The 13,339-nt window shown below is 61.1% G+C and overlaps 3 protein-coding genes across 3 annotated transcripts in view; 2 read left to right on the top strand and 1 right to left on the bottom strand.

Moving 5' to 3' along the window:
* The window catches only part of PLEKHJ1 (pleckstrin homology domain containing, family J member 1), a 5,111-nt gene extending 4,600 nt beyond the window's left edge, over positions 1 to 511 (bottom strand). Inside the window, exon 1 of the mRNA XM_004689380.2 lies at positions 1 to 511. This exon is cut by the window's left edge and continues 3 nt beyond it. Within this exon, the coding sequence (XP_004689437.1) occupies positions 1 to 85 (85 nt within the window). The 5' untranslated portion in view covers positions 86 to 511.
* Positions 512 to 602: 91 nt separating this feature from the next.
* On the top strand, positions 603 to 9,823 carry SF3A2 (splicing factor 3a, subunit 2, 66kDa). The gene is made up of 9 exons (XM_012729478.1): positions 603 to 711; positions 5,359 to 5,523; positions 6,212 to 6,283; positions 7,154 to 7,200; positions 7,372 to 7,481; positions 8,291 to 8,340; positions 8,423 to 8,563; positions 8,814 to 8,882; positions 8,984 to 9,823. Exons 2-9 carry the CDS (start codon positions 5,398 to 5,400, stop codon positions 9,740 to 9,742), a joined length of 1,374 nt encoding a protein of 457 aa, XP_012584932.1. The 5' UTR covers positions 603 to 711; positions 5,359 to 5,397; the 3' UTR covers positions 9,743 to 9,823.
* Positions 9,824 to 10,355: 532 nt separating this feature from the next.
* On the top strand, positions 10,356 to 13,114 carry AMH (anti-Mullerian hormone). The gene is made up of 6 exons (XM_004689378.1): positions 10,356 to 10,809; positions 11,391 to 11,533; positions 11,660 to 11,768; positions 11,854 to 12,013; positions 12,094 to 12,503; positions 12,666 to 13,114. The coding sequence occupies exons 1-6, from the start codon at positions 10,356 to 10,358 to the stop codon at positions 13,112 to 13,114; spliced, it is 1,725 nt and encodes a 574-aa protein (XP_004689435.1).
* The last annotated feature ends 225 nt before the right edge of the window (positions 13,115 to 13,339 follow it).

Here is a 13,339-nt window from a genome sequence, read left to right as displayed (position 1 = left end):
TCTTGGGGCCCCGCATGCCCAGCTCGGCTGCCAACTCGGCCGGCTGCCGGGACAGCGCCTGCAGCTCCTTCTCGTTGTAGCGCATCGTGCCGCCGGGGACCACAGCCACAGCAAGGACGCGAAAGCCTCCCGGGGGCCGTCCCCGCTCGCGCCGCAGTCGGCGCCAAAAAAGTCGCACGGCGCGATGGCGGAAGCGTTGACGGAGATACTGCGCCTGCGTGCACCCAGGCCGCAGCTCCTGTCAATCATTGGCCGTGGCGTTGACGATCCCGGGGCTACCGAGCCCTGCGGAGGCTTCATGGGGTTCACGGACTAGCAGCGAGATGTTGTTTTATTATTTACGTCTGAGAGAAACTAAGCGTAGGGTGGAAACAGAAACCCCCCACGCTCTTTTCCTGCTGACACGAGCAAGCAGAGCCTTAAGAAATGCAGGCCGCCCTCCCGCGAAAACTGGCCCAGACGAAAAGGGCGTTGGGAACCTGGTGCGCACGCGCGCGTCGCCTCCCGGGCCCTTTCCCTTGGACTTTGCGGGCGACTCCGGTCGCTAGGGGCATGCGCAAGCGAGAAGCCCCACCCTATTTGCCCCCGGAAGCGTTTCCTTTGCCCGCAACGCGCGTGCGCAGAGCGAAGTCGTGGCGGCAACTGAGAAAAAACGAGCAACGCGGGCCTCGGTGCGGGTGAGGTGCGACGCGGGGCGAAGGTGACGCTCAGGTAACCCCGGCGCCCGGGCTTCTTTGGTCGGAGGGCGGAACTAGGCGGGAGACGCCGTCTGAAGAGTGGCGGCCGCGGCACCCGCGCCCTCCAGCGCCCTGGGAGTTCTCCCGACACCCGTTAGGAGAGAGGTGGGGGGGCAGTGGTCGCGGCTCACGTGGTCCCGGGCGCCTTTGTGTGACCGGAACTCCTCTGGACGCCCGGAGGTGTGGCTGACGGGATCTGGCCTCGGAAGGTCTCTGGAGCCCCGGGACCCTGGGTCAGGCCGAGTCCTGCGGAGAGTGGTCAGCACCGCTTCCCCGGCCGTAGAGGCAGGACTCGCCCCATTTTGCAGGCGAGGCCTGGGGGTCGGACTCGGGTGCCGCGCTGCATCTTTCCGTCTTTGGCAGCGCAGAACCAAGAGGAGCTCTGCTAATCATGCATTGGCCACGTTTGAGGAAGTAGTGCCCCTTGGCATGCTGGTTATTTTCAATTGAAGGCGGCTAAATAGAGCCAAGAATGATGCTTTGCCCAAGTTTACATCTCCCTGAAAGTTGCAGATAATTTTCTCTCTTCTTCTGGAGGTGAGAGACAACTTTATCATCCCAGACTATGGTTTCTGAAGCCCGGCAGCAAAACTTTCCCTTGAAGTTGCAGCATCTCTTTTGCTAACCTTTTTCCTCCCGAAGTATTATCCTCTATACTAAAATCTATAGCCATCCTGCCCAGCTAATCCGCTGTCATTTCGCTTGCAAATCTCAGTGTTGTCAGTTTATTATCCCACCAGCCTAAAGCAAAAAGTTGGTGAGCGGGAGATCATTCCAGTTTGTCCAGGGGTCTGCTCCCCACAATCCTCCATGCCTGCTCACATTCTTCCCTCTTAATTCTTACAGGCTTTACCTTTGTAAACAACTTTTTTGGAATGTGTGTCTTTTAGACTTGATAGGCTAACCTTTGTTTTTTTAAAGATGTGGTTAATAGGCCCTCCCTGGTGGCGCAGCGGGTTAAAGTGCAGCACTGAGAAGCTGAAGCCACTTCTGCATGAGTTCGATTCCCGCCTGCCCCGGAGGTGACCACATGGTGTGGCAGGGCTCTCCTGACCCGCCCGCTGCTCCCCTCAGCAGTGCACTTCGTGGATCTGCCTGTTCTGCTCCCTGTCACTGGTGAATCCTCTCACTGCCCCTGCACCTCTGGCCTGTACCCCAGTTCTGTGTGCATAAATAAATAAACCTTTAAAAAAAAAAAAAAAAGATGTGTTTAACAAGAACTGAGGTGCAGGCCTGAGAGGACTCCCCAGAGACAGAGCAGGGAGTACAACTGGCAGCTCCACCGAAATACACTGCTGAGGAGAGCAGTGGGGCGACAGGAGAGGTCTGCCGCGCCACGTGGGTCACTGCCTGCCTGGGAATGAACTGGTGCTGCAGTGGTGGCGGACAGCTGTGCAGTGCTGAGCTCTAACCCCTGGTGCCGCCAGGGGGGCCCAGGCTAACTCGCATTGCGATTGGTGAGGTCTGAGTTCTGCCCGCCTCCCACCCACCTACCCCATCTTCTCTGCTACCCGGAGCTTTTCAGCTCAGTCAGGTTTGAGTCCTGTATTCCAGGACTTAAAGTGCTGCAAGTAAAGCATTTATCTGTGTTACTTCTTTATATTATTTTCTCCTGTAATTTCCCCTTGTCCATACACTCACATGCCTACAGATTGTGTTTTCTCACAGATTTTAGAGTGTAGCTTTTCTTAAACTAGTGTGGTTTTTCTTTTTCTTGAGTAGAAACTTAAGATCTTCCTGCATGTCATAAAATTTGAGTCTGTTTATTGAGGTTTTTTTATTTAAAGTTTTTGGGATGAAGAGTTAGGTTCTCTCCATCTTGACGTGTTTTCTTTCATCTCTTTGGTAATGTTTCTTTTATCCCATGCTACGTTTTTCCTGTTTTTGGAATTGCATCTAACTTCTTCCTTTGCTTCCTGTTTTTTCATCTTTTTTCTACATGAAAGATTTCTTTGACTGTCATATCTAACTGGCATTCAGGTTTCTGCTTCAGTCAGCACGTCTTTGTTTTGTAGGACTTGTTTTTATTCACCTGGTCACTCGGCACCCTGTTCTGGTTTCTGGGTATGTTGGGCTTTTCAGTCAGTAAGGGGAATGCTAGCACCTTCCCTGGAGGTTTCTGTTGGCGTTGTTTTTTCTGGGGTACATGTGACACTCTGCATTTGTCCGTGCTTAGCGGCCAGCGCTGCCTGTGAGCCTCTGCTCCTTGAGGAACGAGCCTGGCGAGTCTTGTTTAAGCTGCGGGGCGCCCTGCTGTCAGCTCTCAGAAGCTTGCCTCGTGTTCTCTGGACCAGCCTCGTGAGGCCCCGGAGGGCTGCCTGCTCTCCTTGGCGTGGGGGCTAGGGTGGCCTGCTGTGCAGTAGGCAGGTTTTGAAGGAACCCCTCTTTTCTGCTTTTTCATGCCACTGTGCCTGCTGCACCAAGCATTTCTGAGAATGAAATTCTGATCTGCCTGGGAAGGACGCGCTCACCTCGCGGGGGAGGGGGTGGCAGTGCTTTGCGGGGGGTCGAGGAGGGTGTCCAGCGGACTGTAAGCAGGCGCAGTGTTGGTTCTGTTTTGTTCTCATTTGAGGAGCTGCTAGTGTTTTGCTTCCCTGAGACATTTAGGTTCCATTCGTAGGTGCTCTTGCTCTTGGAGACATCAGTGGCATGGAGTTGTCTGGCAGGTGACCTTGGCGCTTACTCTGGCCCCTTGAGAAGGAGCGGGTTATCCCCAAACTCTTTGGAATTCTTGATTTTTTTTAAAGATGTATTTATTTATGCACACAGAACTAGATACAGGCCAGAGGTGCAGGGTGGTGAGAGGATTCACCAGAGACAGAGTGGGGGGAGCAGGCGGATTGCAAAGCTGAGGGGAGCGGCGGGCAGGACAAGAGAGATCTGCTGCGTCCTGTGGGTCAGCTCCTTGGCTGGGGATTGAACTCGCACAAAGCGGCTGTGGCGAGCTTCATGGTGCTGCGCTTTAACCTGTTGCGTCACCAGGGAGAGGTCCCACGGAATTCTTGATTTTTTAATTTTAATAAATAATATAATAGTTTACTTTTTACATCATTTTGTGCATTTTCCCATCTCAGTTGTAATCCTGGTGGGTTTCCCATCATCAAAATTCTTGATTCTTAATGTGTTTTCTGAGTCACTTCTTTCTGAATTAGTTCTTTTGGACCATAGAATATTCTGGAAATGTCATTGGAAGTAAGGACATCAGCATGGATTGGTGGCAATCTTCTGACCCCAGACTTTCTGCCACCTATTCAGAGGAGCAGGGCACAGACCCCTCCTGAGCTGCAGCCCTCATTCTGGGTAATGCTTGTGGTCTTTGGGGAGTTTTGATTATGGCCATCCTGGAAGGGGTGAGGTATATTTCACCATGATTTTGATTCAGTTCGCTGAGGATTAGTGATGTTGGGTATGTTTTCACCACAGTAAACCCTCACTCTGTCTTTTAGTGATTGAAACTGGAATGTGGAGTGAAACTCAAGACCAGCTCCTTAAATAATGTTCGTTTAACATCAGCTGGGATTCTTCTCTTACTGGGATTACAAAGAAATGCTGTTGAATAGAGCTAGTGGGGGCGCTGATGTACCTGTCGGCTAGCTGCTGAGTCAGCACCGGCCTCAGCGTTTCTGTTCGTGGATTCCTTGGAGATCTGGGAAGGAACTGTCTTCTCTCACAGAGGCGTGTGAGTGACGTGGGGTGCTGTCTCCCAGGGTCCTGGCTCCATACTGTGGTAGAGGCTGGAGGGCAGCTGTACCCCTTTGGAATTTCGTATCATTCACCAGCAAGGCAGGGGCTCTGCAGGGAAGTCGGACACATGACGGGCAGTGTGCAGGCCATGGTCACCTGTGGCCACTGAGGGCAGGGCCTCCCCTCAGAATCCTCTGAAGAAGCTGGCAGCGAGAATCACCGATCAGGGCAGCTGCAGCTGGGCTCCTGCAGCCGATGGGCACACTTCCCCCGACCCGTGGGATCTGGAGCCGGCTGTGCGTGCTTTCTGGCAAAGGATGTGTCCCTGGTGTCCGGCCTCTGTCCATCGGTGTGAGACATTCTTTTTCTAGTTTGTCTTACAAAGTGATAGCAGTAGGTGATCCTAGAGGTCTTACTGTTTTGCCTGACAAAACCAAAGGTCTGCTAGCTCCAAATGAACCTGCGTGCACAGTCCTTACCTCTGAGGGGGGCCTCTGGTTCTGTAGCTAGAAGCTTGCTGTCCTCATTACCGGAAGTGGATCCTCACAAGCACATCTTGAGTTTCTTTTGTATGTTAAGTAGTAGGGGCTCCTGCAAGTTCACAGCTCAGCCAGAGAAGTAGAATTGCAGCCGGGAGACGAGTCTCTGGCTGGGGCAGCCTGGGAAGACTTCCTGGAGGAGGTGTGGCTTGTTTATACTCTTCTTCATTGCATTGTGGGTCTCCTAGCCTTGTGCTCCTCCAGCTGGAGTGATTTCCCCTGCAGTCCACCCCATGGTCATCAGACACTTGTCCTTGTTTGAGTTGTACAGTTGGGTGTGAAGGCCTGAAATGAGAGGGGCATATTCTTCTCGCCTGCCCTACCCCATCACCAGCTCCAGGCAAGCCTCCTTGACAGCCGCCACATTCCACATCACAAACTCCGCTTTGCCTCCACAGATTTCTCAGCACATCCAGTAACGCCCTGAGACCGGCACCATGGACTTCCAGCATCGCCCTGGGGGCAAGACCGGGAGTGGGGGGGTGGCCTCCTCCTCCGAGAGCAACCGTGACCGCAGGGAGCGGCTTCGCCAGCTGGCGCTGGAGACCATCGACATCAATAAGGTAGGCGCCCTGCTTGACAGCCACACCCTGTGTTCCCCAGGAAAGCCTGGACCAGTGCATGGTTCCCCTTTACATTTGAGCTGTGTCAAGTTTTTGCTCCGTGCCTGGTGCTGCTCGCAGCGCACTGTGAGGTCAGCTCCGCTACACCCGTGTGCCAGAGGAGGAAGACGCCGCCGCCGGGGGGCATGCCGAATGGACCCGTCCATTTGCACCCCACCTGAGGTCGGAGGTGCCAGCTGGTCCCCTCTGTTTATGAGGACACCCTTGTTCAGCAGGACCCCTGTCCTGCTCGCAGGCGCACAGCGGTGGCCCCAGCGGCCTTCGGTTTGCCCCGTGCCACTCCTCTGCGCATGTGCAGCTTGTGCTGCGCCGCCGGCAGGGCAGGGCAGAGCCTCGGCCGCACCCGGCTACGGCAGTGCTGTTTCAGCTCTGCCTCGCCTGGGGCCAGGGTCTGACGGCGTGTCAGGACCCCCAGCCTTTCTGAGAAACACTGCATTCCCCTGCGCCTCGTGGTCCAGCTGGCGCTGCCTTAGAAACTCCTGCCAGCCGGGCCCCAAGTCATTGGAATATAGGCCCCGAGGACAGGCCCCCCTCCTGCGCCTTGCTTCCCAAAATGAAGGCTTCGCCGCACAGCACCCGGGGGCGCAGTGCCGCTTCCTGGCTAACAGGTGCTGCGTCCCCTCTCCAGGACCCTTACTTCATGAAGAACCACCTGGGCTCCTACGAATGCAAGCTCTGCCTGACGCTGCACAACAATGAGGTACGGTCCTGCCCCCGCCCTGCCCGCCCGCCCCCCCCTTCGCCTTCCATCCCAGGCCCCATCCAGCTCTCAGGGCTCTTGGCTTGTCAGTTGAAGAACTTATTCAGAAGACAGGGGGGGGGGGCGCGCTGGCCTTGGCCCACCGCCAGAAGCGTGCCGAGTCCCTTGAGCGTGGGCCTCGGGGAGCTTCTCTGGGAGAGCCACTGGAAGGCCGAGTGCCGCCAGGCTCTGTCCTGCACTCGCAGCCCCCAGAGACCGGGCGGCCTTGCCACATGCGTGTGTCAGGGCACGGCATCCGCCCAGGGACCTTTGTAGCGCTCCTGAGACCCAGTCAGCCCGAGGGTCTGGTCAGTTTCTCCGCCAGTTTGTTTGTGACCACGCTTGTGTCAACACTGCTGACACTGGCATGGGTTGTCTCTGGGGAGCTCTCCTGGGTGCTGTGAGGAGTGGGTCGAGCCCCTGTCACACCAGCCTGTCAGGAGCCCCCCCAGTGAGAAAGCCACAGGTGTCCAGCGTTCCCTGGCGGTCAGCGCAGCCCCTTCTTTGGGAACCTGACACATTTCATCCTGCCCGGGGGAGTTTCCCTGCCCGCACCCTCAGCAGTTCCGCCGGCTCCTCTCCCCCCAGAGTGAGGCGGGTGCAGCACTCCACGTGCTGATGCAGCATCTGAGACTTCAAGGTCTCAGGCTTCATGTCCACTTCCTCCCACTCTGTTCAGTTCTGCTACGGGGCTGCCCTGCACCAGGCCCCAGTCACTTGTCCCAGTGGACGGGGGGCTGCTCTGGGGCCCTCACCCCCTAGGTGTGACCAGGAGATCGGGCCAGGCCCTGGTCACGTCATCTTGACCGTTGCTCCCTCTGCCTTCTCCAGGGTAGTTACCTTGCGCACACCCAAGGGAAAAAGCATCAGACCAACCTGTGAGTATCTCAGTCCCTTCAGTGCCAGTGACGGTCACGCAGGCCTGGGCCTGTCCCCTCGCCTCAGACAGCCTCACGGTCGGCGTGGGGGTGAGGGTGGCTGCCAGCACCTGGGCCTGCGACCTTGGCAGCTTGTTGGAGGCCACAGCTCCTTTGTCATCCCACCTGCAGGGCCCGGCGAGCGGCCAAGGAGGCTAAGGAGGCCCCTGCCCAGCCAGCGCCAGAGAAGGTCAAGGTGGAGGTCAAGAAGTTTGTGAAGATTGGCCGCCCTGGCTACAAAGGTAGGCCTGTGTGGAAGGGGCGCCTCGTGAGGCCCCCGGCCCTGGGGCCAGTGTCTCATCTCACCTCGGGCCCTCCTCTGGATGTAGACTTCCCCTTCAGCTGCTTTTAGGGTGTCACAGAAGCTCTTAGTTCTTTCTGTTCCTTGTGGAGATGAAGGGGTGTGGGGTGCATCCCTTTCCTTTGACCCTGGACCTTTACCCTAAAAGAGAGGCAGGCACAGGAACGGCTGTGTTGAAGGCACCTGGGGGAGGGTCGCCTGCCTCGGGGAGCTGGTGGCCCGGCTGGAGCACACGGCAGTCACTGGGAACCACAGAGAAGGAAGGAGGGCTAGCTGGCAGGCGCGTCCGCAGAGGACGCTGGGGCAGTGTGAAGGTCCTGAGGTAGGTTACCGGGTGGCCCCAGACTTGTGTGGGGAGCCCACCAAAGGTGACCATGTTAGGTGATTTAGTCTGTCTGGGAGGGGCTGGGGGTGGCTCTGGTTTTGGAGGACCTCTGCCTAGAGATTGTGGGGAACACCAGGGGGCCTAGGGGGCCACTGACCAAGCCAGAGGGTACCTATTCCTGCAAGGCGGGTAGGGATTTTGCTTGCCCCAGTTGGCTTAGTGCCGTCCCAGGCTTCTGGGGGTAAAGGCTGCAGAGAATCTACCCCACCCCCACACCTGCACCACAGACATCCCCACCACAGCCCCAAAGAGGACTGTTGCCATAGCTCCACTCGCCCAGCCAGGCACCACCCAGTGTTAGGTCACCCGGGGCCCTGAGCTCCAGGGGTTCAGTGGCCTGGACTTAAGATCCTTGGGTGTTGCAGTGACCAAGCAGAGGGACACGGACATGGGCCAGCAGAGTCTCCTCTTTCAGGTGAGATGAGGCCTGGGGTCTGGCCCTGGGGGGTTGGTTTTGGCCCCCCGTAAGATGCTGTTGCTACTGTCTGTCCCTGCAGATCGACTACCCTGAGATCGCCGAGGGCATCATGCCCCGCCACCGCTTCATGTCCGCCTACGAGCAGAGGATCGAGCCCCCGGACCGGCGCTGGCAGTACCTGCTGATGGCTGCCGAGCCCTATGAGACCATTGCCTTCAAGGTAGCACCGGGGACTCCGGCCCTGTGGGCCCCGTCCATCTGGCCCCCACAGGGCCCCGTGGGCAGGGCAGCAGGAAGGGTCTGCAGTCCGGGTGAGGGCTTCCAGCCCACGTGGATGCTCTGTCAGGCCTCTGCCTCAGGAGTGAGGGGAGCGGTGAAGGGGAAGCTGGAGTGGTTGCTGGGCAGGGACAAAGCACACCCTCCCGAAGCGCAGTCAGGCAGCCCCAAAGACCCCCTTTCCCTGCTCCCAGGTGCCCAGCAGGGAGATTGATAAGGCTGAAGGCAAATTTTGGACTCACTGGAACCGGGAAACCAAGCAGGTGAGTAGTGGCTCTGGGCCTAGACGTTCCAGGGCCTCCCAGTGGCCACACGGTCCCTGCCCAAGGCCTGGGGCTTCCTGCTCACTCTGCTCTGTCTCCAGTTCTTCCTGCAGTTCCACTTTAAGATGGAGAAGCCCCCGGCCCCTCCGAGCCTGCCTGCCGGGCCTCCTGGAGTGAAGCGGCCTCCGCCCCCGCTGATGAACGGCCTGCCCCCTCGCCCCCCGCTGCCTGAGTCTCTGCCTCCACCCCCGCCAGGAGGCTTGCCACTGCCACCCATGCCCCCCAGTGGGCCTGCTCCATCGGGGCCCCCAGGCCCTCCCCAGCTACCCCCTCCTGCTCCTGGGGTCCACCCCCCAGCTCCAGTAGTCCACCCGCCAGCCTCTGGAGTCCACCCTCCTGCACCTGGGGTTCACCCCGCAGCACCAGTGGTCCACCCACCTACTTCTGGGGTCCACCCCCCTGCTCCCGGTGTCCATCCTCCAGCCCCAGGGGTTCATCCACCAGCCCCAGGAGTTCACCCTCCCCCAGCTGCAGGGGTTCACCCCCAGGCTCCAGGGGTGCACCCACCAGCCCCTGCGGTGCACCCCCAGGCTCCAGGGGTCCATCCTCCAGCTCCCGGAGTCCATCCACCAGCCCCAGGGATCCACCCCCAACCTCCTGGGGTCCACCCCCCACCCCCTGGGGTCCACCCAGCAGCTCCTGGAGTCCATCCTGCAGCTCCTGGGGTCCACCCCCAGCCTCCCGGAGTTCACCCCTCAAACCCTGGTGTACACCCCCCAGCCCCCATGCCCCCAATGCTGAGGCCCCCACTGCCCTCCGACGGCCCTGGGAATATCCCTCCCCCTCCCCCTGCCAACTGAAAGCCCTTGTCCCTGCCTCCAGCAAGGCTGGGCCATTTTTCCCCTGTGTTTCCACTGAAAAAGAGTTGGTGCCTCAGAACCCATTAAACAGTTACCTTGATGCGTGGCTGGATTGCTGTGTTGGGGTGAGGGGTGGCGGGGTGGGGTGGGGGCCAGTGCTTCAGGGTCTGGCAGGTCATCACTGATTGGAGGACGAACCCTGCCAGCCTGGGCAGCCTGGGGTCCCACGCAGGGAGGAGTCACATGAAGGCTCCTTGTTCTCGTGCCTCCAGCCTGGGTGCTTGTGTCCCTGGGACCCGCCGCTGGGCCATCCTCCCGCTGGGCCTGCCCACCTGCTTGACCTGGGGGTGCAGATAGCAGCCAACCCCCTTCCCAGGCCTGGCTGCCGGGAAGAGCTCAAGGCCACGCGTGGACAAGTGGGTCAGCTGCCGGCTTTGTGCCTGCGAGATAGGCAGCCTGGGAACAGAGGGCCTGCGAGAAGGCGGCTGCAGGTTTCATGCTGGGGCTCTGGACCTCGGTGCCCCAAGGTCGTGTCCCAGAGGAGATAGTGCTGCCCTCACATTCCAGCTCAGCTCATATAAGTTGGGGCTCACTGCCCCTCACAGCACCCACCATGCAGGGCTTGCCTCCTTCCCTGTTGGCCCTGGAGCTGCTGGCAATGGGGGTCCTGCTGGGGGTCCCGGGAGAAGAGGTGTCAAGGGCCCAGACCCCGCCCCAGGAGCCAGCTGTGGGCCCCGGGGGTCCCCTCTTCCGCCAAGACTGGGACTGGCCACCTGGAGGCAACCGGCTGCCAGGCCATTCGCGGGATTCCCTGTGCCTAGTGACGCTGGACGGGGGCAGTAATGGCAGCAGCACCCCACTCCTGCAGGTGGTGGGGGTGCCAAGCAGCTATGAGCAGGCCTTCCTGGAGGCTGTGCGGCGAGCCCACTGGGACCCCCATGACCTGGCCACCTTCGGGGTCTGTTCCCCGAGCGACAGGCAGGCAGCCTTCCCCTCGCTGCAACGCCTGGGAGCTTGGCTGGGAGGACCTGGGGGCCAACGGCTGGTGGTCCTGCACCTGGAGGAAGGTAGGTCTGGGCCGCGGCCAGGGGTGGAGGTGGCTGCGGCTGAGACGCGCTTTCGTTTCCAACAGCTGCTTCATTGAACCACAACCGCCTTCCTGCCAGGTCCAGTGGGACTGGCCCCCTCCAGCTGGCTCTCTAGGCTGGGTGGTGGGCCCATGACCAGGGGCTTGGCTGCCCCGATCTCTGCCAGCCCTGTAGGCTGTATGCTGCCAACACTTCCATGCCACCTTTGCCCAGGAAGGGGGTGGAGCTTGCAGAACCTGAAGGTTCCCTGAGCAGTCCTTCCCACACAGAGGCAGCAGGGGTGGGAGGTGGCCAGTCCCCAAGGACCTTGGGGACCCACTGCCAGGAAAGGGGCTAACTGGATGACCCTTGGAGCCGCCCCAGAATATCCCCACACAGACCCAGCGCTGTCTCACCCCAGGACGAACCCCATGCTCGGGAGCCCCCCAAGTCTCACCAGACTGTCCAAGGCTCGTGGGGCGGGTAGGGGAGTCTCCCTGCAGGACTGCCTGCCATGCTCAGGGGAGAGGCTCAGGCCTCTGGTTCAGATGTCGCCTTGCCGTGCCCTGCCCCTGCTGCAGTGACATGGAAGCCAACACCGTCTCTGAGGTTCCAGGAGCCGCCACCCGGAGGACCCAGCTCCCCAGAGCTGGCGCTGCTGGTGCTGTACCCTGGGCCCAGTCCCGAGGTCACCGTCACTGGGGCTGGGCTACCTGGTACCCAGGTACGGTAGGAGGGAGTTGAGGGGCTGTCTCCACACCACTTGAGGCCTCAGCACAGGGGAGGGGCGGGAGCTTACAGGCCTGGGCCTTTGGATGAGGTGCAGCGTCCAGGTTGTCAATGTCCGCAGAGCCTCTGCCCTTCCCTGGACACGCGCTACCTGGCGCTGGTCGTGGATCACCCTGCAGAGGCCTGGCGTGGCCCTGGGCTCACCCTGACCCTGCGGCTCCGCGGAGACGGTAGGCGGGTGCCCTGAGGGACAGGACGAAGTGGGGCTGGCTGCTCTGGTTCCCCTGTCTGAGCCAGTCCCTGGCACCCCAGTAGGTGTCCCCCTGAGCATCCCCCAGCTGCAGGGGCTGCTGTTCGGTGCCGACCCCCGCAGCTTCACGAGAATGACCCCGGTCCTGCTCCTGCTGCCCTGGCCCAGGCAGACGCTGCAGCCGGCGCATGGTCGGCTGGACACCATGCCCTTTCCACCGCCCAGGTGCGCCAGACGGGTGGTGGGTGGACGGTGGGGCGGGACGAGGCCTGGCGGCAGCTCTCAGCCCACCACCGGCATTCCAGGCCATCCCGGGACCCTGAGGAACCACTGCCTGCTGCCGACCCCTTCCTGGAGACACTCACCCGCCTAGTGCGGGCGCTGCGGGGGCCCCGGGCCCGGGCCTGGCCGCCACGCCTGGCCCTGGACCCGGGTGCGCTGGCCGGCTTCCCGCAGGGCCTGGTCAACCTGTCGGACCCCGCGGCCCTGGATCGCCTGCTCCACGGTGAGGAGCCGCTGCTGCTGCTAATGCCGCCCGCTGCGGCCACCGCCGGAAGCCCCACACCACCCCCGGAGCGCGCCTCCGCGCCGTGGGCCGCGGGTCTGGGGCTCCGCGTGGGCAATGAGCTGCAGGCAGCAGCCGCCGAGCTGCGCGGTCTCTCGGGGCTGCCTGCGGCTGCCGCACCACTCCTGGCGCGCCTGCTCGCGCTGTGCCGGGGGAACTCGGGGGACCTGGGCGGCCCCGGCGGCCCGCTACGTGCGTTGTTGCTCCTGAAAGCCCTGCAGGGCCTGCGGGCCGAGCTGCGCGGTCTCTCGGGGCTGCCTGCGGCTGCCGCACCACTCCTGGCGCGCCTGCTCACGCTGTGCCGGGGGAACTCGGGGGACCTGGGCGGCCCCGGCGGCCCGCTACGTGCGTTGTTGCTCCTGAAAGCCCTGCAGGGCCTGCGGGCCGAGTGGCGTGGGCAGGAGGGCAGCGGGCCCCTGCGGGCACAGCGCAGCGCCGGGGCCAGCGCTGTGGACGGGCCGTGCACGCTGCGAGAGCTCAGAGTGGACCTGCGTGCCGAGCCCTCGGTGCTTATACCCGAGACGTACCAGGCCAACAACTGCCAGGGCACGTGCGGGTGGCCGCAGTCCGACCGAAACCCGAGCTATGGCAACCACGTGGTGCTGCTGCTCAAGATGCAGGCGCGCGGCGCCGCCCTGGCGCGCCCGCCCTGCTGCGTGCCCACAGCCTACGCGGGCAAGCTCCTCATCAGCCTGTCGGAGGAGCGCATCAGCGCGCACCACGTGCCCAACATGGTGGCCACCGAGTGCGGCTGCCGCTGACTCCCGCGCGCACTCCTGGCCCAGAGGCCGGCGGTGGCCCTGCCTGTATTTATTCGGACCCGATCATCAATAAAGGCCAGCAAGACCCAGGGGTGCCCTCGTGTGCGCTGGAGCAGGTAGACGCGAGGGCGCGGGGCTTCACCGGCTTCTCGGCTGCTGGCGGTCACCCCATCGCGGCCACCGCCTTCCGGCCCTGCCCACCTCTGCCGCTCCCCAACCCAGTCA

This window comes from Condylura cristata, unplaced genomic scaffold (genome assembly GCF_000260355.1).
Source record: "Condylura cristata isolate star-nosed mole 26May11 unplaced genomic scaffold, ConCri1.0 scaffold00025, whole genome shotgun sequence".
Taxonomy (NCBI): Eukaryota; Metazoa; Chordata; class Mammalia; order Eulipotyphla; family Talpidae; genus Condylura; species Condylura cristata.
This window is presented reverse-complemented; position numbering and strand designations above follow the sequence as displayed.

What these genes read in the sequence shown, in the direction of transcription:
- SF3A2 (XM_012729478.1), top strand. Translation starts at nt 5,398, where the DNA reads ATGGACTTCCAGCATCGCCCTGGGGGCAAGACCGGGAGTGGGGGGGTG. An exon ending in TGACGCTGCACAACAATGAG is followed by an intron (nt 6,284 to 7,153) that starts GTACGGTCCTGC and finishes TGCCTTCTCCAG; the next exon opens with GGTAGTTACCTTGCGCACAC. An exon ending in GGAACCGGGAAACCAAGCAG is followed by an intron (nt 8,883 to 8,983) that starts GTGAGTAGTGGC and finishes CTCTGTCTCCAG; the next exon opens with TTCTTCCTGCAGTTCCACTT.
- AMH (XM_004689378.1), top strand. Translation starts at nt 10,356, where the DNA reads ATGCAGGGCTTGCCTCCTTCCCTGTTGGCCCTGGAGCTGCTGGCAATG. An exon ending in CCTGCGGCTCCGCGGAGACG is followed by an intron (nt 11,769 to 11,853) that starts GTAGGCGGGTGC and finishes GCACCCCAGTAG; the next exon opens with GTGTCCCCCTGAGCATCCCC. An exon ending in GCGCCTGCTCGCGCTGTGCC is followed by an intron (nt 12,504 to 12,665) that starts GGGGGAACTCGG and finishes GCCGGGGGAACT; the next exon opens with CGGGGGACCTGGGCGGCCCC.